This window comes from Caretta caretta, chromosome 12 (genome assembly GCF_965140235.1).
Source record: "Caretta caretta isolate rCarCar2 chromosome 12, rCarCar1.hap1, whole genome shotgun sequence".
NCBI lineage: Eukaryota > Metazoa > Chordata > Testudines > Cheloniidae > Caretta > Caretta caretta.
Window position 1 is genome coordinate 41,120,444 of NC_134217.1, and position 24,164 is coordinate 41,144,607.

Below are 24,164 nucleotides of genomic sequence, written 5' to 3' on the forward strand. Positions count from 1 at the left end.
GCCTCAGGGAGGGAGCTCGGGCTGAGCTGTGTGTTGTTTCTGAGGCCTGGTCCACACCTCAAAATTAGATCGCTCCAGCCACGTGGCTCAGGGCAGTGAACAAGTGTGTGTCCTGTGCGATGTAGTTAGGCCCACCTGACCCCCACAGAGGTGCAGCTGGGCCTACGGGAAGGATTCTTCTGTCGACCTGGCTGCTGCCTCTCCGCGAGGTAGATTAACTATAGTGACAGAAAAACCCCTTCAGGCAACGTACAAAGCCCCAAGCTGCGGTGGCACAGCTGTAGTGGAGACATCAGCTGAGTTACCCGGGAAGCCAAGCCCCAGGCCTGAAGGGCACAAAGACCCTGTCGTCTGGGGCCAGCACGGGAACCAAGGGGAAGCAGTTTGTACCTCCCCTGCTTCCGGGCTGCGGGCAGCCTTCAGGGGTCCTGGAAAAGGGACCTAATGGAACAGAGCACAACAGCCCAGACAGGGCAGCGGTTCACGTTCCACCAGTTTGACTCGTCTCACCCACAGCCAAAGTGCTCATACAGTCCTAACCGGGATGAGCGTGAATTGGCAAATGAAAGCTAGCTGTGCTCTGGCTCCCATGCTATCTGACGGGCCCCTGCCCTGTGATTCCCGTTAATGCATGACAGTCAAAGGCACCCCACTGTGTCCCCCAATTCCGTCCCTCATAACACACACTGCCCAGAGCAGCACCTCCTGCTGGCTGCAGAGAAGTGACATCTCTGGAGTGCCGACAGGAGCTAGATGCAGTGGGCTTCAGGGCAGCTCACTGGGTGGGAGTTTAGGCCACTTTTGTCAAAACCAGGTGCCTAAGCTTAAGTTATTATTAAACTGAAATAAATTCCAGTCACGCACCAAAGTCAGGGTGGTCTGTTTCTCTGAGGGAATCACACTGGGGTCGGTGGCAGCTGTGGGGGTGGGGCTTGGTATCCTGCAGAACCCAGCCCCAGGATTTGAAAATTCTTGCTTTGGAGACCTTGCTGGGCAATTAGTGCAAATTGCAGCCATCTATTGTGGAGGTACCAGCTGCTGTTTTTTCCTGCTCAATTCTTACAGCACACGGTGCCTGACTAATGAATTGCCCTGCAAGTAGCTGCAACCTACCTAGTGACCCTCTTCGAGCAAACTCTGAACGATAGTAACAAATGCCCCAGCCTGGACAGCGTGGAGATGCTGCCTGAGAAGAACAGGGCTCCAGCCCAACTCCAGGAGCACTGAGCTCATCCCTGCAAAGGGTCAAACCGCAGCAGTGGCCAGAGCTCAGAATAGCCAGCAAGGCTGGCAGTGCTGTGGGCCGTGCGGGCAGACATGTGCTGCAGTGGGGTGGGCTCGGTCCTCTCATCTAGGCTGACATGCAAGAAAACCCTGCACATCTACCATAGGAACTTTTGCTCAAGTTTTCAGTGTATAATGCACCCACAGGGCATTAGCTACCAGCATGTCCCAAGAACACTGAGTCCCTGCCAGAGATCCCTCCAATTCAGCCTCTCCTGGGAGAGAGCCTTGCAGAGTGGTCTTGGGCCAAGTGAGTCCCAGTTCCCTCACTGCAAACACCCTTGGGATGCCAGTCTCAGGGAGGCAGACCAGACCCCAAAACACAAAGGACTTTATACAGCAGAGGCAACACCATTAGTTGCATCTGGAAACTAGTTAAAAGTCCTGGCATAGTGTGCTCCCTGTGTGAAGCCCTGCTAGGCAAAAAGGCAGCCGCATCCTGCATCTGCTGAAGGTTATGAGTGGCCTTTGGGTGTAGTGCAGGGGTGGGCAAACTATGGCCCACGGGCTGGATCCTGCCCACCAGACGTTTTAAGCCAGTCCTCGCGCTCCCACTGGGGAGCAGGGTCTGGGGCTTGCCTCGCTCTATGCGGCTCACGGAAGTCGCAGCATGATCCCCCTCCAGCTCCTATGTGCTCCAATGGCCCCCTCCAGCACTCCAATGGGAGCTGCAGGGGCTATGCCTGCGGACGGACAGCGTGCAGAACTGCCTGGCTGCGCCTCAGCATAGGAGCCGGAGAAGGGACATGCCGCTGCTTCTGGGAGCCACTTGAGATAAGCGCTGCCCAGAGCCTGTACCCCTGAGCCTCTCCCCATGCCCCTAACCCAGCCCTAATCCCCCTCCTGGCCTCTGAATCCCTCGATCCCAGCCTGGAGCACCCTCCTGCACCTCAAACCCCTCAGCCCCATCCCAGCCAGAGCCCTCAGCCCCCTCCCCCCCCCCAATTTTGTGAGCATTCATGGCCCACCATACAGTTTCTATTCCCAGATGTGGCCCTCAGGCCAAAAAGTTTGCCCACCCCAGTGTAGTGCCATGCAGAGCGCATGCTGCACGCTCCCTGCACTGTGACCAGGTTTCTTTGAATCAGGTGAACGTCCCATCAGAAAGGCACCTATGCAGTGGCATCTCAGTTCTGGTAACTGTTCCTACTACAGCTTCCAGCCCTACACTGCTCCCACACTGCACTATTAACTGCAAACTCCCCCTGGAACCTACCTAGGCTGACCAGACAGCAAGTGGGAAGAATCAGGACAGGGCGGGGGGGAAGGGGGGAGAATAGGAGCCTATATAAGAAAAAGACCCTAAAATCGGGACACCTGGTCACCCTAGACCTGAAAATCCAGCTGTTCCTTCCGCCTCTGACCTTCTCCCCTGCCTTCCCATAGGGAAGATTCTGCTTGCAGAACATCCCTGACCGACAGTGGGGCTGCACAGCTGGGCCTGACTCCAGCTGGCTCTCCCATAGCCCTGGGGTGTCTGAGTAGATGCTCCTTAGTCTTAATACTGCAGATTTGCTGCTTGGACACCCAGGGAGCAGATCTGGGAACTTGTTATAGGCGTTTCCTGCCCCAGCTATAGCGAAGCCCTGAGAGACTCAGCGAAGCCCCAGTGCCAGGAGTTTGGAGGGCCTTCGGCCTGTTCCTAATCCCTACAAAGGAGGAGGGAGTCCCCTCAGACCTCAAAGATCAGCATGGCTGGGTCTCTGTCCTGCTCCGTGGGGCAGCGGCCTGCAGCCGGCCGGAGCGAAGGAAGCCCTGACCCTCGGCCAAGCTCAGCTAGGCTCCCTGTGGGCCAAGGATGCAATGGCGCCTCTGAGCGCCTCACGGCAGCGTCCGCAGCCCAGGAACGCCGGGGCCCGGCGGCGGCAGTGCCCTGGGCCGAGCCCCGGGGACACCGGGCAAGGCCCCGCCGGGCTCGGCCCGCTCCTGTGGCTGGTGCTTGCGTCTGTCCAGGAGCGCGGCAGCCCGGGGGGGTGAAACACAAGGACGGAGTCTGGATGCCGGGGGACCCGCTGGCACCAGGCTGAGCCTCAAGTCTGGCTGTCCCTCCGGGGGCCCGGCCCGGGACAGCGGCGCTGCGCCCCCGCCGGCTGGCGCTGGGGACCGGCGGGCCCCAGCCCCGCGCAGTCTCGGGCAGTTCCGACGGCTCGGCCCGCGGACAGGACGGGGCGTGGCTGCGCCCCGCGCCCGGGGTTGAGCGCCCGGCCCGGCCCGGCCCGGGGAGGGGCCCTGCGGCCGCCGGGGCAGCGGGGCCGGGCCGGAGCCGCGCGCGGGCAGCGAGGAGCTTCTGGGGCCGCGCGCCGCCGGCGGTTGCTAGGGCCGGGGGCGCGCGTTGCTATGGCCGGGCCGGATTCTCGCGAGGCTTCCCCGGCGGTTGCCTGGAGACTCGGTGACTCCGCCGAGCCCGAGCCGCGGCTGCAGGAGCCATGGTGGGGGGGGCTGGGTTCGAGGGGTCCCCTGGGGGCGACCGGGGCGCTGGCGGGGACCCCCTGGGTTCGAGGGGTCCCCTGGGGGGCGACCGGGGCGCTGGGTGAATCTCCTGGGTTCGAGGGGTCCCCTGGGGGGCGACCGGGGCGCTGGGGGACCCCCTGGGTTCGAGGGGTCCCCTGGGGGCGACCGGGGCGCTGGGGGGGACCCCCTGGGTTCGAGGGGTCCCCTGGGGGCGACCGGGGCGCTGGGGGGGACCCCCTGGGTTCGAGGGGTCCCCTGGGGGCGACCGGGGCGCTGGGGGGGACCCCCTGGGTTCGAGGGGTTCCCTGGGGGGCGACCGGGGCGCTGGGTGAATCTCCTGGGTTCGAGGGGTCCCCTGGGGGGCGACCGGGGCGCTGGGGGGGACCGCCTGGGTTTGAGGGGTCCCCTGGGGGGCGACCGGGACGCTGGGTTGGATCCCCTGAGTTTGAGGGGTCCCCTGGGGGTGGCTGGGAGGAAAACATTGGGTTCAGGGGTCCCCTGGGAGCCCCTGGTGTGCTGGGGGGCAGCAGCATTTGGGGCAGGGTTTTGGGGCAGGCAGCAGAATTGTCCCGTTTCCTCTGTGCCTGGGGCACTTTGCTCTGGACTGATGGCTGCAGTGGCCTTCCTGGAGCTGCAGCTGGGCTGGTCAATGCCCTGAGCTCTCAGTCGCATAGTCCTTCCGGGTGAAGGTACTGGGTCATTCTGAGACCTTGGCTGCACCAGCCCGTGGCACCTGTTGCCTTCCCCTCAAGTGCATGCCCCTAACTCATCACAGGGCTCAGGCTGCTCCAAAATGTGCTCTTAGTTGATTGCTTTGATGTGGAGTTTCTTGTACCTTTACTGACCCTCCAGCCCTCTCAAAGCCGCACCTGTGGCCTGTGGATGATCACACCTTGTGTCATCTCATTGGTCAGAATGACATCCACATCCAGTGGTCCCCAGCAGCCCAGGTCAGTGGCACCTCTGTAGCTCTGAGCTATGGAAACCTGTCATGTATATTGTTTTCTTTTCTAAGGCACCCAAAAAGAAAGGTGGCAAAAAAGCCAAGGGGGGCAAAGCTGCAGCGGTGGTGGATGCTATTCCCCCGGAGGACATGAACAAGGATCAGGTGAGAGCTCACAGCATCCCTCCTAGGGCTCTTTGCCCTAGGGCTTCACATGGCCACCAAGCTCCTGGTGAGAGGAGGCTCCCATTTGTAAGGATTATTGGTTGCACGAAGTGCACAAGGTTTGGTTCAACCCATGGAGATGGCAGATGGTGAAGATTAGTAGAAAAGTCAGGGTGGGTTTTCACACCAACAACTGCACCATCCCTTACATGCCTGAACTATTTGCATGGGTGTCACAAGAGCAGGCTCGTTATGGGCTTTGGGGTGTAGTTGGGTTCCCAAAGGGTTTAACCATCTCATCTCTCCCTCTCCAGAGCTGCCATAACCTCCCCGTGTCCCTCATCTAGCCTGCACTCTATTGCCCATGACCAGGATTCTGTGCCCTCCTCTGCACCCTGTTCCACTGTCTAGTAGTTATAAAAGGTTTTCTGTGACACAGTCTAGCATTTCCCTGTCAGTCTGAGCACTATGTCTTGTTCTGTCCTTGTTTCCTATTGGAAACAACCCCCTCCACTCACTCTGATACAGGTGTATAACCCCTTTAGAACTTGAATTGCTGATGGAATCAATGTCTGTTGCTAGGGCATTCATACACCCCATGCCATAAATACACCTTCCTCTTCTTTCCGGGCCCAAGCAAACCATTTCCGCAAGTGGTACTGCATTCAGATTCAGTTCTATGATTGTTCAGTCTGTGGTTTGATGATCTGCAGTCATGCTATCTGCTGTGCTCTCATCGCATCTTAAGCGAAGCCAGTGCTTGAATGAGAGAATGGACTAGGTGCTGTGCGAAGGGGAGTTAGTGATTCAGCAGGTAGCCCTCTTCCCTTGTATTATTATTTAGTATGGTAATGTCCAAAGTCCCAGTCAGGATCAAGGCCCTGCTTTGCTGGCTGCTATACAATCACATATGAAGACTTGATCCCTGACTCAATGTCCCTGTAGTCTAAAAGAGGAGCCTGCAATTCTGAGTCAGAATTGGTTGTTAATGGATGCAGCACTGCTCTTCCAGATGACAAATAGGGTCTGTTCCCTTCCGATCAATAAAGATGCCTTAGCTCCCTTTTCCAGAGGTCAGGGTGTTTGTCCCAGTATCCATACCTTAATGGCTAATTACAGTCTGCCTCCCTAAACAGCCTGTGGTTTCTGTTGGATATGGCATCGTCACTTCCCGTCCTAAACTTTTGTATCCTGTTAAACAGCTGCCATGCTCTACCCAGGGGAGGCTGTTGGGATTGCTGTGGGTAGTTTGGAAAGAGCTTTGGGCCCCCAGAGGGTGACAGGTACTAGAGAGACATAGGTCAGCAATCTTGTGGGAGGAGAATTCCCCCAGCGTTGCTTTCACCAGCTGTGCTTGTTGGCTCTGCAGCTGGAGGAGCACATTGTGCGTCTCCGGGAGGAGCTGGACCGCGAACGGGAGGAGCGCAACTACTTCCAGCTGGAGCGTGACAAGATCCACACCTTCTGGGAGATCACCCGTCGGCAGCTGGATGAGAAGAAGGCAGAGCTGCGCAACAAGGACCGAGAGATGGAGGAGGCCGAGGAGCGGCATCAAGTGGAGATTAAAGTGAGAGGCTAAGGGAAGACGGTTAGTGGACTCCAGCTCTCGTTACTGGTGCCACAGCTCCATGCTTGGCTGTGCCCATAATTAGTAGCACCCGGGTGTTCTTTGAGTGAGCCCTGAGCAGCATGGGATAAAAGGAGGGGACAAAGGTGAGTTGGGCAGGACACTAGCAAGGAGTGTCTCAGGCAGTATTTAAAGTTCAAATGTGTTCTTGCCAGCATCTGCTAATGCCCCTCTTCCCAGGCCCCTGCAGAGGGGTGGGTCCCCACTGCTGGGCTCCCCCTGCTCCCATCCCTGTCTGCGGGCTTTACACCACTGAATTCCTTTCTTCCAGGTTTACAAGCAGAAGGTGAAGCACCTGTTGTATGAGCACCAGAACAACATCACAGAACTGAAGGCAGAGGGCAGCGTGTCCATGAAGCTGGCCCAGAAGGAGCACCGCACCCAGGAGACGGAGCTGCGCAAGGATATGCGCACCTTGAAAGTGGAGCTAAAGGAGCAGGAGCTGGCCAACGAGGTGGTAGTGAAAAATCTGCGCATGGTACGTTGCTCTCAGACAGATAATCATGGGGCTGGGGACACCTTAGCTGCAGCCTGGAAGAAGAGAGCAGCAGAGACGACAGAGCGATTCCGAGGCCTGGGTGGTATTGGCGTGCAATGGAGATGGGAGAGCCCAAGGTTAGCTTGTCAGAGAAGGAGGAAAGAGGGGGCACCTGACTGAGACTTCCAGGCTCTGAAGGGCTGAATGGAGACTGATCAGTCCCTGATCCTTCCGCCATCCCCTTAATGTGAAACTAAGGGGTTATCCAGTGTGGGAGATCTATTTAGAGTCACTGAAGGAAGTCTGTCGTCCTGGGGCTGGGAGTCAGCCAGTAGGTTCAGTGTTGCAGGAGTCAGAATCCAACATGGGGCTGGAGAACCTGATGACCAGTAACTGCATGCGTCACTCTGCAAACTGCAGTAGGATGGATAACCAAACCATGTGCTCCAGGGCATCAGCTGATCCGCATGGGGTCAGGAAGGATTTCTGGCATGGCCAGGTGCATTGTGGGAATTTGTGTCCTCCTCAGATTTTGGTCATTTCCTGGGGCAGGATATTGGGTAATATGGACCAAAGGTCTGATTTGATTTGGCATATACAGTGCTGTTCCCAGAGCTATGCTGGGTGCTGGTGCACTGACGTGGGGGTTACTGTTGGCAGAGCCAAGCTAGTGTGTGCTGCACAAGGAACCCTGGGGCATGGTGGAGAGGGCGCTGGAATTGGTGTTTGCCAAGCAGAAATGGCCAAAGTCAGTAGGGAAAGAAATGTTCCCGGAGAGCGATACTGTCCATAAGGCAGGGGGTGTGCCCCTCAAACACATCTGCAGGTTCGGTGCATGTCCCAGGTGTCTGAATGTAGCCCATACATCCACGAGCACACTCAGCAGCCTTTGGCAGAGTGGGCATTACTGGCATAGCTGGTCAGCAGCCCTCAAGCCTTTCGGTGATGGCTTCGCACTGCAGCCAGGTGAGCAGATGCCCTTGACTCTGAGCCTGTGCGTAGGGGAGGATTTCTCTCTCTATTTGGCTATCCAGGTCTAATGTGCAGCTTCTCCCTGGCAGAAACAAGAGGAGGAGATCACACGGCTGCGCAGCGACTTTGAGAGACAAGTGAAAGGTCAGTTCCTATTTGGACTCCTGTACGAAACCCAGAGTGAAAGCTCTCTTAGCACTCATCACACTGTGCCTCTGCTGGGCTCCCTCCCCTGGAGCAAAACAGGGCCTAGCTGGCTGAAGGCCATTCTCCTCCTCCTTCCATCTTCTGCCACTTGTGGGCTGTAAGGCTGAGTGGCTTGTTTGAATTCCCAGGAGCAGCTTGTCTGCGCGCCCGCAGAATGGATCAGAGCAGCACCAGCAGCGGGTGCTTTGCTGCCACTCAAGGTTGGACTCGGTCTCACTCTACACTGCCTGTCTCCATGTGGCAGTGCAGGCCTGCTCCCTCGATCTGTGTCGGGGGAAATTGTTTCACACTGTGCTCTGGTGGGCACCATAGTGGGCACTAAGCAGTAGTAAGTGCCTTTCACAGACTCTCACTGGCTCTCTGGAGCTGCAGGGCTCTGAGGCTGGAGGAGACTTTACAGGCGCTTAGGTCTTGCGCTACTACCCTCTTTGTTATAGCGTGGTTCGATTTGCATGGGCTGATTACCTGAGTGTTTCTAGTGCTCCCATGCCTGTGGTGTCTGGGCACCGCAGTCAGCCAGGGTTTCTGGGCATTCCCTTCCATGATTCTGCAGTAACTGGTCCCTACACTAATGGGAGCTGATATGGCACCATTAATGGGCACCCTTTCCAAGAGTACCATCCCCATGGCGTGGACTGACCAAGCAGCTTGTCGCAACAGCAAAGGGGTGCTCATGCACTGGGTCCCAGCCTCTCTGACCTGCCCTATGGGTTGGTCACTCAGCCACGCGTGGTGTTTCGCTTCAGAAATTGAGGCCAAATACGACAAGAAGATGCGCGTGCTGCGGGACGAGCTGGATCTGCGGAGGAAAACGGAGATCCACGAGATCGAGGAGAGGAAAAATGGACAGATCAACACACTGATGAAGAACCACGAGAAGGCCTTCAGTGACATCAAGAACTACTACAACGATGTCACCCTCAACAACCTGGCACTCATCAACACTCTCAAGGTAACCGGCACCGGAGTGGGGACACAGCTGGGTCGGAAGCCCAGTGCTGGAGAGGACTGACGCTCTCTTGGAGGTGACAGTTCCTACCTGTTAACTCTACATGCATTTCAGTATTGGCTTCCCACTGAACTCCCTTCCACTGCAGGGGTTTTCCCAGCTGCTTCATCTGCTGTGTGAGCACCAGCCCCGCTAACCCTAAGGAGTGGTGACACTCTTACACAATTACACTAATGACGATTATGCAGCTGCTTTGTAAACATCACCATTTTAAGCCATCTGCTGGGAAGCTGCTATGGCAGTGCCATGTGCAGTGCTTGGGGGTCAGGCAGGCCTGGGGTCTCCTGCCACGTTGCCCCATGCTGGCAGCCCTCCTCAGGGCCTCAGTCATTGTGTATCTGTCCCTGAGAACAGGAGCAGATGGAGGAGATGAAGAAGAAGGAGGATCATCTGGAGAAGGAGATGGCGGAAGTGCTGCTTCAGAACAAGAGGCAGACAGAGCCCCTGCAGCGGGCCCGGGAGGAGGTGGCCGAGCTGCAGAAGAAGCTAGCCCACTACGAGAAGGACAAGGAGGCACTGGCTGTGAGTCACCTGTTCGGCTCCTATCTGGTTTAGGTCCCATGTCCTGTAGTGTCTCCCCCTCTCCTTCTCAGAGCACTCCTTGTGCTGTGTCCAGGGTACAGATTGGGCTTGAATAGTGGCCTCTGCTGGTCATCTGGGAACTACACTGACAGGCTCCAAAATGGAATCCCCGTTAGCCGTGCTTGGCTTATGCTGGTGTCCTCAGCATAGCATCTGGTGGGGATCCCCGAACTCAGGGGTGCAGAGGACCGCTCTCTAGTGGAGGAAGGGGAATAATGGATTCCTGCCCCCCGGGGCTGACTCCTGAGCCCTACGTATCTTGTTACGAGAGAGAGGATTCTGTGTGGGTGATGCCCATCTTGGGGAGCAGAGTCTGGTATTCTCCTGTGCTGCCTCTGCCCCACCCCAGGAACCCATAGCGTGCGTCTAATCTCTTTCCCTTTTTCCTCCCCTCTGCAGAACACAAAGGCCCGTTTGAAAGTCACCCAGAAGGAATTAAAAGACCTTCAGTGGGAACATGAAGTGCTGGAGCAGAGGTTCAGCAAGGTGAGAGCCATGGACATGAAGCGAGAGCACCTGGGCATGGGGAGTTCCCGTCCCGTCCCTCCCCAGCCCACTCTGAACAGCTGGGATCCGGGGGTATGAGATGATGTCACAATGGTAATGGTGTAGACGACTGCACGGGCCTCAGCTCAGCCGGGGTTGTCCTGGGTTCTGACACCCTCTGGGTTCCCTAGGAGCGGCTGCCTCCTCTGAGCTCTCTGCTCTGCCATCTCCTGTACTCAGTAGACCGACCCAGCTTTGTAGTTGACTAAACAATAACATGTGCTCCGCTGGTCCCTTCCTGGCCTGGGGCTGCCTGGCTGCAGCATTAGGCCAGGAGGAAGACAAGAGAGATTGTTGCTGAGAGTCTCCCTGTTACAGTGAGGGAGTGCTGGATACAGCATAGCATCAGATTACCACTGTGGAGCCCCTGCCCTTCCATTGGAACGATCATCCTCGGGCTCTCCTATAACCGCTGGATTTAGGATGATCCCTGTTCTGACCAGGCAGAGTCTGTTACTGGCACGCCACCCTTCAGGGAGCTTGCTTCAGGTTAAGTGCTTGCAGCCTGAGGGTCTTTTCCCCAGCTCACCCAGCTGAGCGGGTTAAGGCAGCATGGAGCTTGTCTGCAGTTCGTGGAGACTCCCCAGCAATATGAATATTGATATGAGACCTCATTAACAAGCTGTCATTGAGGCAGCGGCATATTCAGTGTATTTGGAAATAGGATTTGGAGGATATGTCTTAATTCAGACACACATTAACTAGATAAGAGCCAAGGTTCTCTTAGTTTCTGCTACTAACATCTGCCATTCCTACCCGCTGCAAGGCAAGTGAGTGATCCCTTCAGGCACTTAGCATTGGGGTCACTCTGAGGGCCAGAATAGGGTCCTGGGGTCTCCCAGCCATAGACTTTAAGGCCAGAAGGGACAATTGTGACCATCTAATCTGACCTGCAAAGCCCAGGTCAGAGAACCTTACCCAGTGATTTCTGCATTAAGCCCATAATTGTGGTTTGAGCTATAGTACATCTTTTAGAAATACATCTGTCTTGGTTTAAAGATTCCAAGTGATGGAGAATCCATCATGCCCCGAAGTCAGTTGATCCAATGATTAATTCCCCTCACTGTTAATAAAGGAGGAGACTGTGGCTACCAGAGGATGGTTTCAATCCATCAGCCTCTGGGCCCAGCATGCTGCCATGGCACCACTGTTCCAGGATTCATGGGTTCTCTTCCCATATCTGCTGTTGATTCAAGGGGTGACCTGGGGCCAGTCTCTCAGTCAGCCCATCTTGAGACTGCTGATAGTAATACCTGCCTCTCAGAGATGACCTGAGGATTGGCTAATGTTTACAGAGCACTTGGGCCCCTTTGGATAAGCACAAAACGTAGCAGTTGAGGTGGAAACTAGGTACAGGAACTGGGAGTACAGTGCAGAGGAATGAAAGTGGGCTAAGGGGGAAGACCCCCTTCCTATGGGGAATCTGTCTGGGGCAGGAGCTGTTTGGTGGGGGGAGTTTATGACATTCCTGCCTTTGGCAGGTATACTGTGCTTGTTAAAGTCAGGCCTGTGGGGTGCATGTGCTAAAGGACACACATGCAGTGGTGCTGGCTAGGGAAGAAATGCTCCAGACTCCTCATTCCTCTTGCTTCAGGGGGAGGGATTTCCCCACTGGGAGTCACGTATGTTAACTTCCACTGAAGTTTCCAGTGTTGCCCACTGTCAGGGGCATGCTACCCAACCTGGTGTTCCATTGGTCAGTCCCAGTGTGGCTGTTCCCACAGTGCAGAGCAGGTGGTTTTGAAGGCACAGCATGGAGCTCTCCTTGCTACCTGGGTGTGTGGCTCTCTCCTGAGCAGGTGCAGGCAGAACGAGACGAGCTCTATCAGAAGTTCACCAAAGCTATTAGTGAGGTGCAGCAGAAGACTGGCTTCAAGAACCTGCTCCTGGAGCGCAAGTTGAAGGGCCTCTCCAACATACTGGAGAAGAAGGAGGTGCAGCTTAATGAAATCCTCTCAGCCTCCAATCTTGACCCCAGCGCCCTCACCATGGTCACACGCAAACTGGAGGTACTGTAGCCTGCTTCAGGATCTTGGGGGAGAGATGGGAGCAGAAGAGTCACTTCTTGCTGGGCTTGCCCCCTCCCCACTGCAAGGGTTAGGGCTTGGGATGATAGGGCTGCACAGGGGGGCCGGGCCGGCTCTGTGGCTAAACATGGGCCTTTTAACCTCAGCCCCAAAGAGTTGAGTGCAGTCTCTGTAGCTGGAGAGGGATCCTGCTGGAGGCAGCAGGGGGCTACATTCATGGTGCAGTCAGGCTTGGAGAAGGCATCAGAGAATGGTCCCTTTATGACCAGGAGGGAGCCCTCTCCTTCTCCCTGCACCCCCTGAGGAGCGAGGACCAACCTTGTGGGACCCCACACTCTTTGTTACTCCCGCCTGGTGGCTAGCTGAACTTGGTAGTTTTGTCAGAGTTTCTGGTCTGTTAGCGCAGCCCCAGAAGGTGCAGAAGGAGAGGCCCAATGGACTGGGAGGACAGAAAGAGTCACCCCTCGTCTTGGAAGAATTTCACCTCTAAGATGTGTGTAGAGCTGGGGCCCTGGCATACTTAGGGAAAAGCCCCGACATGGTCCACTGTCCTGCCAGAATCCCTAGGCTACCGCTGTGGTAAGGGGATGGGTTTCAGTGGCCTCCCGTAACTCCCATGAAGGCCATTGTATGGGTAACCCCCTTGGGACACTAGGATTCTCCTTGCATGAGGGGCAGGCTAAGGTGCAGTAGGTTCAGCGCTGAGTCTCGCTCCCTCAGCTGTGTAAAGGGTGGTTCCAAGTCCCATCCCACAGGAGAATTGTTGGGGCTGCTGATTCCTTTGTGTGGCAGGCTCCGCAAGCCAGACACTGCTTGTTTGTACTCCGTAAAGGTGAGGGATGGAAGCACACTGAGCAGCAGCCTCACCCAGGCTTCCCCGGCCAGCTCTGCAGAGACAGCCCTCTCCTGGCTGGCACCACCCTCGGCAATCTAAGCAAGCTCTACTCTGGCTCTGCCAACACTTGGAGCTGGAAGGCGTGATTCCTAGCTCGAAGTGACATACTCGGGGCGGCCAGCCTCTCCTGCTGCTTGCACCTCTAGAGCGACACTCGGATTTTAGCACGCTAGCTCCATGAGAGTAGTACGGGTATGTCTCCTGGAGCTGGCAATGACACCCTCCAGCTCTAGTGGAGGCGTACCCAGAATGTGCCAGATTTGGAGGGGCTTTGTGGCCATGGGGGTTAGCGGGGACATAATGACCAATGAGAACTAAGATGAATCTCACTAGTCACTCCCCCCCATATCACCTGCTTTCCTTCCTGGCTCTGTGGCTCACAGCAGCCTCTGGGATGTCTGGCATGCTAAAAATACATCGCAGGGAGCTCCTGGGGCGAGGGGAGAAAAGGCTTAGTGATTCCACATTCCAAGCGAGTGGCAGCAGTGACAGGAGAAGCAGCACTTGCTGTCTGCCTTTGTCCCAACCCAGCTCAAATGGGCTCGGGACTCGGGAGACCTGGGTTCCTGTGTGACCTGGGGCCAGTCACTTCATCCACCCTGTGCTCAGCTTCCAGCACTATAATGGAGATACCATTTCCCTCCCTCCCTGGGGTGTTGTGAGGGTGAACCATTAACAGCCCTGTAGTGCTCAGACACTGGGGATGGAATGTATCCATGTAGGAGCTCCACTGCCTGGCCTGGGCGGAACAGATCACAAAACACATTCTTCAGAAACCACCAAGGCGACATCTCTCCAGCAGCTGCTGGCGGTGCTGGAGTCTCCGAATTCCTTTGCTCAGCTGCCTTCTGCAGGCGAAGCTCCCGGTCTGTAACTCTGCACTGGCGCCATGTAGCCCAGGCCCTGACGTTTGAGCAGTTAGGTGACGGAGTGGCAGAAATGCAGACCTGGCCTTCCCCTCTCGCTAATGTTAGCGGAGCGGGACCGTTGGTACATCTCAGGACCAATTTAAGTAGTGTAGACAAGCTCTTGGAGGCACCGAGCGGCACCCAGGTCCAGAGGGCCCTGGTTGGGTTCTTGGAGCGGAAAGGCCAGGCAGCACATGTGAGGCACAGCCGCCTCGCCTTACCACAACTCCATACCCGCCCAGGGGTTCCTTTCATAATATGACCCAAAACTGGGGGTCCCCTGCATTCCTGGGGCCAGCCCCTGAGCACTGGAAGCTGCCATAGTGGCCCCTGGCACAAGAGTCACAGTGCAACTGGAGCCTTTTCCAGCGAGAGGCTGGTGCAGTGGAAGTTCCAGGTGGGGGCATGTTGTTCGTTTGCTGCCCTCTGCAGAGCACAGGCTGCTGGAAAGTCAGGCACCTCATGCTTAGTAGACACATTTGTAGCCCTCACACATCCCACAGTCTCTGCAGCAAACCAGCCGCTTAACCAAAGGGAGAACACATTCCTGAATCCCAGAATGTCTGACCAGGTGTAGCAGTTTGACAGAGGGCTCAGCCAGCCCTGACAGAGAGAGGGCCCACTCAGCCACCAGGGCCCTGGATTTCCTCTGGTCTCCGCTTTCCCCAACTGCAGAGAGAGCCTGGGGCCTGTGCTCAGCTGGCTGTCAACAGGCACTGGGCACCCAGCAGGGCTGGATTCAGACCCTGTGGTTGTGAGGCAGGAGGGTGGGATCAGGGGTGGGGACTGCTTGTTGTGGAAGGTTTCAAAGCACTCTGAATGCCTCCCTGGGGACTAAGGTCGCATTCCATTGAGTGGCCTGAGGATTTCCTCTGTCGTATCTTTGGCTTGGTGATGGGAGGAAACCAGGCTGGAGTGGGATGAAGTGGGCTGTGAGCTCTCCGAGTGCAGTGCAGGGGCATGGGCTTCTCCGCAGTGTTCGTTACCAAAGGGAGCACAGGCCATGTCTAACCCACCAGATGCAACATAAACTGGCGGGCAGGCAGCACTAAAGGCATCTCAGTCTCTGGGTCATTACACTGAGCAGGGTTCTGGGGTTACGTTCCAGTCCCCCCCACAGACTAGCCCCAGCCAGCAGGCACCACCTCCTCTGGCAGCACCGTGGGAACCTTGCCAAGCCGATCTCTGCAGCTTTCCCGTGGCACCACGCTGAGCTGGACTCTAGTCCATGCCCAGGGGACCCAACCGGTAACAAGGCTCTGATCTCCCTTCCCAGGACGTGCTGGATTCCAAGAACAACACCATCAAGGATCTCCAGTACGAACTGGCCCGAGTCTGCAAGGTGAGGAGAGGGGACCCTGCTTCTGTCCTGCCCCAGTGGAACCAGGCAGGGTCAGCGCTGGGACATGCCACATAGTTACTGTGCTCTGCAGGGAGAGTCCTCCTGTGCAAAACCTAATGGGGATCAAGCTCCAGGGCCTGCTGGGAGGAGCAGGGCACTGCTCTTACATGGCTCTGTTAGACATAATCTCTCCTGAAGGAGAGGAGGCAGTGGAAGGGCTGTTCCTGCACACGTGTGCACAGATAGACACAGCCATTGCCCAGCACTTCCCTTGTTGTGTCAGGCCTTTAATCCTCTTGATTATGTGGCAAAGCTAGAAAAAGCTGGCCAGACAGCTCAGCCCTCTGGCACGTTGGCATCTCCTATTGTGTGTGCAGCCCTCGCTGCTAGGCAGCTAACTTGCTGGCGGGAGGGAATTAGACACATGGTGCTGGTTCTCTCTCTGGGGGGTTTCCTAGGAACCCCCAGTACCCAGACTGGCTTCGGGGCCGAGTTCTGGTTTCCCTAGTTATAATGACAGCCCCCCTTTGCCCCTGCCGGGCACCACAGGGGATGGTGCAGGAGTGGGTGGTCTGTGCGGGTAGGAGCTAGCTAGTGAAGAGCTGTGTATGGGACTCACACTCTGCTTCGCTTTCAGGCACACAACGACTTGCTGCGCACCTATGAGGCCAAGCTCACAGCCTTCGGGATCCCCCTGGACAACGTGGGCTTCAAACCACTGGAGACCACAGTGCTGGGGCAGGGCCCAGCCGGACTCGTTGCTACCCCCACCTAACACTGCTGGGCACGTGCTTGTCCATCCCCTCTCAGGTTACACTAAATATTGTCAGCAGCCTCACCATGTGCTCCTGTCCCAGCACCGCAGGGAGTGGGCTGGGCTGTCCCAGGCAGAGAGCAGGGCTGTTTGGTGGCTCTGCCTCATTAAACAGACCCCAGAAAGGTTTTTAAGCAGGCTCCAAAGAAACCGTTTTTTGCTTCCCAGGGCAGGGCAGGGCCGGGCCTCAGCGTGGAAGGAGACCTCTCACAGCCCAGTGTTCCCTTGCCTAGAGAACGTGCCAGCCAGAGCCAGCTGGTAGCTGGCCCCTGGGTACCGCAGCACTATAAGCAGAGGAGTGTCACCACTCCAGACCCACACCCATGGCATCCACATGCAGCCTGTTCTCAGCCAGTCCTGCACCCATAGGCCTCCCAGCTGGGCAGGGACTGGAACCCAGAGGCCTGCATGGGTCTCCTCCATATGCCAACAGCTCTCGGCCTCAGGAAGAAGGATGAGCCCTGCTGGCTCTGGAGGGACTGCGCTCACCAGCAGGGAGAACTGGGCCTCTGAGCAGCAGAGCCATGCTGCCCTTCCTAGAGCAGAGCTATCCATCTCCGTGGCTGTTTTACCACTCGGATCCACAGAGCTCGCTAACGAGCGGCTGAGTGCATCAGGCTAAGGCAAGTGCTGCTGCAAGAACCCTTTAATATCACAGCCCATCCTGAGCCCTCCCTCGCGTCACTTCCTCCAGCCCATCTCTGGAGCCAAGGCCAGGCCGGCAGGGGGTGGGGGGGCTAGTCCCTGCGCCATGCCGACCTGCTCTCCCTTGTGCTCTAGCTCCCCTTGTAGGTGGTATAGGAGAAGGGACTGATCAGCAGAGGGATGTGCAGCTTCCAGGTTCGCTCTGTGACTGTGAAGACAACCTGGCAGAGACAAGGGAGAAGCCGGTTACGTGTGTGACAAAGCATGTGCTGGCTGGGGAGAGCCTCAGCCCCACAGCAGTTTGATCTGTCTGCAGACGGTCCCTAAGGCAATGTCGGAGCAGCGCCAGGGCGGGAGGAAATGCAACCCTTTCCCGTTGACACTGAGCAGCTCCAGGGCTGCTGCGGTTTGCTGGGGACAGAGCTGCAGATCAGCTGTGTAAAGTGCATCTGTGCTGCACTGAGCCCTAGTCACTCTGAGATGGCAAAGGCCATGGCTGGGGAGCAGGGAGATGGGGCCAGAATCTGCTCCTGTACGCTGCTGTAAGCTGCTGCCCTGCTCGGCCACAAGGCAGAGTTTACGGTGGAGTATCAACGAATTTGAGCCTTGGGCTCCAGTGCATTTGTAGCGTCTGTGGTAACTTCCCCTGACTTAGCAGAAGATTCTGGAGAGGCAGTCACAGAGCAACCCACGTCCTGGGCTTCAGACACTCCATGTGCTCACTGCCCCCTGGGTCTGCATGTGCTAGCAGACAGGGCTTTGTAGACAGGGCTGATTCTCCTCGCTCCTGCTTTAACCCAGGTGAGAGAGGAATTGGGCCCAGGCATGCTCCCGGTTAGTAGATTTACCTCCACATAGGGGTAGAAGCTAGTGTACCCCAGCCACTGCCAGTAAGCCCCAGTGTCGAAGTGCAGCTTATATGTGCCAGCCTTCACCTGCTCAGGAGCCGGGAAGAGCAGGCAGCGCCCATCCACGTTGGTAGAGCTGAAATCAAAACAAGTGTATCAAACTGAAGCTGTCCACGGCTCCCTCCTTAGTCCCCTGGAGCCTCCCTGCTGGGAGCCAGTCGCAGGTGCGGCTGAGCCAGGCGCAGCTGTTGGGATGACGTGCTCCCCGCATGGTCCTCATGAGCAGAGCAGGAAGCAGAAGGCACAGCAAGGAGAGGCGTGACAGCAGGGGAGAGCGCCTGGGGATGGGGCACGCAGGGAGGTCCTTCCAGACGGCAGGAGCTGCCCCCAGGGACTCCAAGAGACGGTTTTTGGCCAGCATCACCTCATGCTGCGTGCACATCACCACCCTGGGAGTTGATGGGGAGATTGAACTGTTCTGGGTCACGTCAGAGCGTAGGATCTGTCCTCTGCGGTCCGGCCTGCACCCCAGGAAGGCTGAGCCAGAGCAGATGGCAGTGCCCCACTGGAGTGCATCCCCATGATGCCAGGTGAGTGCGGAGTGGGGGCCCAGCGGAGCAGTGAGGCAGCTGCCAGGCCAGAGACCAGAAGGGAGTAATCTCCCCACCCCACAACCAGAGGGGAAGAGACTCCCAAACCCAAGGAAGGGAGCACTAGGGGAAATGGCTATGCATTGGCTGGGTCTGTGCCAGTACGCTGGCTGGCGCGGGGAGATGGAACTTGTGCCTGCTGCAGGCCCCAGCCCACTCTGCCAGAACCCATCCCGCAGCCTGCACCCCCCGGGGCCACCTTCTCCCTGGTGGCTGGGCTGGGCAGGTGCAGCCTGATCGACGCGGGGGCGGGGAGGGGGGTTGAAGGGCTCAGGTAACTGTTCTGTTTTGGGCTGGGATCAGACTCAGGTGTGAGGTGGGGGAGGGAAGCCTGAGGAAGTGGAAAAACGCTTTCCTGTCCTGCCCCCAGGCTTTAGCTCAGCCACCCCACCCCCCGACCCCCAGGTCTTTGCACTTAGGGGGGTTGTGGGGTGGTGTGACGAAGCGGGACAGTTCTTAATGTTTCCTCTGAATAGTGTGGGGGTGCCTCAGTTTCCCCTAGGCAGTTCTTAAGTATCTAGGGAGTGGGATAAGGGTGTATGATCATTGCAGAGTCCTAGAGGGCAGGTGGGTGCAGGGGTCTGGACACAGAGAATGGCCGACACCCTGTTTCCTGGCAACTGATGGCCTGGGCCCTTCCCCCTGCAAGGTGAGAGCTAAAGGTTGGAGAACAAAGGAATCCGGTGACCTCCTGGCCCTGGAAAGGAACAAAGCCCAGAGGAGGAGGGGCTGGAGGGAGTTTCAGTTTGGGGCTGGTTGGAGACATGGAGTGAAGGTTGTCTGGTTGTCTGGCTCACTGCCCCCCAAAATGGACCCAGCTGAGGGGTCCTGTTCTCTGCACCTGCAAGCTCTGTGTTAGACCATGTTCCTGTCGTCTAATAAACCTCTGTTTTCCTGGCTGGCTGAGAGTCCTGTCTGACTGCGAAGTTGGGGGGCAGGACCCTCTGGCTTCCCCAGGACTCCGCCTGGGCGGACACGCTGTGGGAAGCGCACGGAGGGGCAGAGGAGGCTGAATGCTCCGAGGTCAGACCCAGGAAGGTGGAAGCTGTGTGAGCTGTGTGTCCTGCAGACAGGCTGCTCCCAGAGGGGAGACTTCCCCAGAGTCCTGCCTGGCTTCATGGGGAGCAGTTCCAGAGCATCGCCCAGGGACTCCGTGACAGGTGGCCTTTCCCTTCCAGGGGCAGCCCATCTGCCTCCCCGCACCTACCTCGTCATCAGCACCCTCCATTGCAGCCCGGGGCCTTCGAGCCAGGACAGGTGCGTTGCCAGGCCTGTTGCGGGCTGGCCCGTCAGAGTGTTCAACACGTGGATGGTCAGGGAGGTGCTAGGGGCCTCGGGCACGTTTCTGGCCTGGGACACAAGTTAATGAGCCAAGCGGGGCCCCTCACACCGGGCCCCCGAAGCACCGCAGCCACTCCCCCACCCCGCGGCAGTGCCCGCCCCGTGGGGTGCACACTGGGCGTGCAGCAGGGGAACAGCGTCTCTCTTGGCGCGCGCCGGTAAACGGGGAGGGATCGGAGAGCGGAGCACAGGGCACCCGAGCCTGCTCTGCACTCCATCGCGATGGTGCTCCAGGCTGGGAAACTCCACCCGCCCACCGGACCCCCTCACCCTCTGTACAGGCAGGGAGGGCAGTGGGACAATGCCTCCATCCACCCAGCTGCCATCGCTCGGGGCGTGGAAATCCGAGTCTGACCCTGATGGAAACCCCCTGTAGCAGTGTAGGGGGGGTGCGGCGGGGCCCCCGGCGCACGCTCAGGCCAATGGGGGGGGGGTGAGGCGGGGCCCCCGGCGCACGCTCAGGCCGATGGGGGGGGGTGAGGCGGGGCCCCCGGCGCACGCTCAGGCCAATGGGGGGGGACGGTGAGGCAGGCCCCCGGCGCACGCTCTGGCCGATGGGGGGGGTGAGGCGGGGCCCCCGGCCCACGCTCAGGCCGATGGGGGCGGGTGAGGCAGGCCCCCGGCGCACGCTCAGGCCGATGGGGGGGGGTGAGGCAGGCCCCCAGCGCACGGTCAGGCCGATGGGGGGGGGGAGGGTGAGGCGGGGCCCCCAGCTCACGCTCAGGCCGATGAGGGGGGGAGGGTGAGGCAGGCCCCCGGCTCACGCTCAGGCCGATGGGGGGGGTGAGGCAGGCCCCCGGCGCACGCTCAGGCCGATGGGGGGGGAGGGTGAGGCAGGCCCCTGGCTCACGCTCAGGCCGATGGGGGGGGTGAGGCAGGCCCCCGGCGCACGCTCAGGCCGATGGGGGGGGGAGGGTGAGGCAGGCCCCTGGCTCACGCTCAGGCCGATGGGGGGGGAGGGTGAGGCGGGGCCGCCGGCGCACGCTCAGGCCGATGGGGGGGGGAGGGTGAGGCGGGGCTCACGCTCAGGCCGATGGGGGGGGAGGGTGAGGCAGGCCCCCGGCGCACGCTCAGGCCGATGGGGGGGGGAGGGTGAGGCGGGGCTCACGCTCAGGCTGATGGGGGGGGAGGGTGAGGCAGGCCCCCGGCTCACGCTCAGGCCGATGGGGGGGGGAGGGTGAGGCGGGGCCCCCGGCACACACTCAGGCCGATGGGGGGGGGAGGGTGAGGCGGGGCCCCCGGCGCACGCTCAGGCCGATGGGGGGGGTGAGGCAGGGCCCAACCCTGATTTCTGAAGCCCGCACAGCAGAACCGCTGCCCCCAGCAGTTGTCTAACCTCATGAACGTGGGGCATCGCCCCAGCAGCTCTGACGTGGATCGGGGCAGTGCAGAGCATTGGCCATTTGCCCCACTCCACCCTCCAGTCCCCTCCCTGTGGTACCATTCCCTGTAGCATATTACCAGGGCTTAGCACTGGGAGCCAGGCCCCGGCTCTGCTTGCTGAGCTAGCGAGGCCAGTGAGTAACCTTGGGGCCTCGGCGAGGAGCAGGCCTGGGGAGGGACTCGTGACTGCAATAGGGGTGTGCCAGCAGGAACTACCCCACGCCCTGCCAGCTCAGCTGGGAGTCACTGTGAGCTGGTTGCAGTCCCACAGCAGGGGCAGGATCCCACGCCACGGGCAGCCTGCACTGCCAACAGGCATCCTGCTCACACTCTGGTCTGGGGCACTGTGGCACGGAGCTCCCTGGGAATCGGGGCATCCCCCTTTACCACAGCCCTGTCTGGGGTGCTCCACGGGCTCCCCTCCGAAGTGTAACTGTAGCTCCTCCCTCGCCCGTCAGCCATTCCCACAACAAGCGGGACCAGGGTCCCTAAGGAGTGTTCTGTGCCCAGTTCCCAGTGCAACCTCTCCTGCTGGCCTCAGGCTTTTGATAGGTGGATCGAAGACTGGGGCTTTGTTCACATCCTCAACGTTCACAGTAACGGTGGCTGTGGAAGTTGGGAGAGACACGGAGAAGGGAATGTCGTTCATTGCGATAACGTTGAGGATGAACTGTCTTTGCACCTCAAAATCCAGGCCCTGGAAAGGAGGCAAAGGAAGGAGTCAGCTTTCCAGGAGAGACAAAATATAAACCCTGCTAACGCCAGGGAGAATTCCCAGAGAGGAGGGAGCAGGGCTGTGAACGGCTGGGAGGCTATTCATCCTGCCCTTGAAGAGAGGACACACGTTAACCGGGTGGCAGAGGAACTCCGCCCATCAGCAGGCTCGCTTCAGGAAGGTCCCTTGAGCGCGCTGTCCCCTTCCCCGGGTGCCTTCCATCCAAGACCCCCCCAGTGCTCCACCCGCATGGGCCCCTCTCCGGGAGGGAGAACCATCCCCACCGCACTGGCGGGGATAAGGAAGCACTGAAGTTCTGTGACAGGATTGCTCAACACTCAGTCCCCTGGTCTAATCCGTTGGCCGTGCTCCCTCCCCACTCTTCGGTGCAGTCCCACAGGGCCCGTGGGAGGTAGCGCACCGAGCTCTGACCCCTCATGGGCAGGCTCACAGCCCCTAACCAGATCCAGAGGGGAGAGGGAGAAATTTTGGGAACCTAAAGCCCCGAGTCCGTCCTACCAGACGGACTCTCCCCCCCGCCCCCCCTGAGCAGTGCTGGGAAGAGATTCAGAAGAGTAAGTCAGAGTTGGTTCTGGGGTGGCTGAGGGAAAGCCCCTGCGCCCCCAGACAGAGCTGTACCTTCCCGGGGAAGGACTCGCATGCAGCAGGGCTCTGGGGACTAGGACTGGGAGCTCCCCAGGGCACCCTCTGCTGGGGATCGTGCTCCTGCAGCCTGAGAGCAGTGGTGGGCTGAGCCGGGCCGGTTTACTTTCCTGGGGTGAATGCGGGTGCATGCACGAGGGGGAAGCGGTGCAGCTGAGGACCCCAGGAGCCGTCCCCCTGGACCGTAGCATTTTCAAAGTCACGTCAAGGTGAGGCGCGAGAGCTGGGTGGGCACAACTCACCTGGGAAGTCTCCAGGACCCCGTTGTTGTTGTTGGGATCCGTGGTTATGGTGAAAAAGCCCCCTTCGTTCCCTCTCACAATCTTGTACTTCGCCTGCCAGGCCGGAGAGCCCTGCTTGTCCCTGTCCGACACACTCAGCCTGGCAACCAGCACCCCCACTTCGTTCTCGGGCACCGTGGCTTGGTACTGCAATGGAAGGGACAGGCTGGACTGTAGGGCGCCGCTCTGACTGGCCGGAACCCTCCACACAGGGGCACAGTGCAGCTGCTTCAGCTGCTGGGCTCCAAAGGGAGCCGCAGCTGGAGATCCTGGGCCAGAATCACGACACCTATTTCCAGGGAGCGCTGGTGGACCCAGAGCTGCTACACTCTCCTCAAGGGGCCCCATACATTGGGGGCGGGGGATGTTCCCTTCCAGTTCTCACACCGCCCCCGTCAGCGCACCGAGCACCTGCTCCCTGCCAGCCCCAGAGCCTTCTGCGAAGGTAACTGGTCCCCTCCGCGGGTTCTGTAGCGAGGCAGGTGGTCAACCCCAGGATGCCGACTCTCCTGCAGGATCGGGGGAAGGAACTGCTGGGTTGGAAGGGGAGGGAGAGCCTGCTTCAAGCCCAGCCACCCGCACTCTGGACAAGGCGTGTCTGCTCAGTGGGCAGATTTTAGACCCTTTGGGTTATTCTGGGATTTAAATTCTTCAAAGCAAAATTAACCCAACACTAAAACAGCCCTTGTCTCTCTCTCTCTCCTTGGAGGGAACCCTCCAAAGCCACATCTCATGACCGGTGTGTCTCAGCCCCCAAGTTGGGGGCTCTGCTCACATACCTGGCTTGGCTCCTTCTTCTATGAAGCCTGTGAAGACACTCTGGGTGAACTGGGGTTTGTTGTCGTTCTGGTCACTCACAGTGATGATGATCTCCATGGGGTCCTCCACGGGCTTCCCATTCGCAGACACAGCGTGAGAAAAGAGCTGCAAAGCCAGCACGGGGTGTAAGGCACCATTCAAGCCACCGTGCGAGGCCACGAGCAGCCAGCAGCACCCGCCAAACCCAGCCATGACTCTGAAAGCAGCGGCCATGCTTGGCTTGTGCACGGCGTTCCACGCGTCCCTGCAGAACGGGAGCCCGAGCCTGGCTGGCTTAGTCAGAGGGGACTTGCCTTCGATTCCCCAACTCCAGCTGCTGGCTGACCATTTTCACCAGGGTCTTGAGTTCACATGCAGGCCACACGGAACAGGTCCAGCATGGGGGAATTCTGCCCAGCTCAGCCTAAGCCAAGGGTCCGGACAGCAGCCTTCAAAGGGCCCATCCAGCTCCCCTCCACACTCGGAGTATAATCAGTGGCTGCCCATGGACAGTGAGGTCCTGTTACCCAGGGAGGGGCCAGTCTGGGCTGTCCTGACCCATGTGGATTTATGGTTTCTCCTCCCTGCTG

The 24,164-nt window shown here is 58.7% G+C and overlaps 3 protein-coding genes across 5 annotated transcripts; 1 reads left to right on the top strand and 2 right to left on the bottom strand.

Annotated features, from left to right (window-relative positions):
* The first annotated feature begins 3,601 nt into the window (after nucleotides 1–3,601).
* On the top strand, nucleotides 3,602–16,384 carry DRC4 (dynein regulatory complex subunit 4). Of its 3 annotated transcripts, XM_048816720.2 has the most exons (11): nucleotides 3,602–3,713; nucleotides 4,751–4,843; nucleotides 6,213–6,410; nucleotides 6,742–6,948; nucleotides 8,010–8,064; nucleotides 8,874–9,079; nucleotides 9,491–9,658; nucleotides 10,118–10,204; nucleotides 12,064–12,273; nucleotides 15,371–15,436; nucleotides 16,074–16,384. In XM_048816720.2, the coding sequence occupies exons 1-11, from the start codon at nucleotides 3,711–3,713 to the stop codon at nucleotides 16,209–16,211; spliced, it is 1,431 nt and encodes a 476-aa protein (XP_048672677.2). In that variant the 5' UTR covers nucleotides 3,602–3,710; the 3' UTR covers nucleotides 16,212–16,384. The 3 variants fall into 3 exon arrangements, with proteins under 3 accessions (XP_048672677.2, XP_048672676.2, XP_048672678.2); XM_048816719.2 differs by lacking the exon at nucleotides 3,602–3,713 and having other exon boundaries at nucleotides 4,182–4,843; XM_048816721.2 differs by lacking the exons at nucleotides 3,602–3,713; nucleotides 4,751–4,843 and having other exon boundaries at nucleotides 6,295–6,431.
* Nucleotides 16,385–16,986: 602 nt separating this feature from the next.
* On the bottom strand, nucleotides 16,987–17,896 carry LOC125620826 (5-hydroxyisourate hydrolase-like; the record flags this gene model as incomplete). The annotated part of the gene is made up of 2 exons (XM_048816991.2): nucleotides 16,987–17,116; nucleotides 17,744–17,896. Coding segments are annotated over 2 exons (243 nt in total), but the record flags the coding sequence as incomplete, so codon positions are not given.
* A 3,649-nt stretch (nucleotides 17,897–21,545) lies between these two features.
* LOC125620827 (B-cadherin-like) lies at nucleotides 21,546–23,124 on the bottom strand. Its single transcript, XM_048816992.2, has 2 exons — nucleotides 22,738–23,124; nucleotides 21,546–21,814 (listed from the first exon to the last, which is right to left on the bottom strand). Exons 1-2 carry the CDS (start codon nucleotides 23,122–23,124, stop codon nucleotides 21,572–21,574), a joined length of 630 nt encoding a protein of 209 aa, XP_048672949.2. The 3' UTR covers nucleotides 21,546–21,571.
* Between the last annotated feature and the right edge of the window lie 1,040 nt (nucleotides 23,125–24,164).

What these genes read in the sequence shown, in the direction of transcription:
- DRC4 (XM_048816719.2), top strand. Translation starts at nt 4,727, where the DNA reads ATGTATATTGTTTTCTTTTCTAAGGCACCCAAAAAGAAAGGTGGCAAA. An exon ending in TGGTCACACGCAAACTGGAG is followed by an intron (nt 12,274 to 15,370) that starts GTACTGTAGCCT and finishes CTCCCTTCCCAG; the next exon opens with GACGTGCTGGATTCCAAGAA. An exon ending in AACTGGCCCGAGTCTGCAAG is followed by an intron (nt 15,437 to 16,073) that starts GTGAGGAGAGGG and finishes CTTCGCTTTCAG; the next exon opens with GCACACAACGACTTGCTGCG.
- LOC125620827 (XM_048816992.2), bottom strand. Translation starts at nt 23,124, where the DNA reads ATGGGGCCCCTTGAGGAGAGTGTAGCAGCTCTGGGTCCACCAGCGCTC. An exon ending in GGGTCCTGGAGACTTCCCAG is followed by an intron (nt 21,815 to 22,737) that starts GTGAGTTGTGCC and finishes CCTCCTTTCCAG; the next exon opens with GGCCTGGATTTTGAGGTGCA.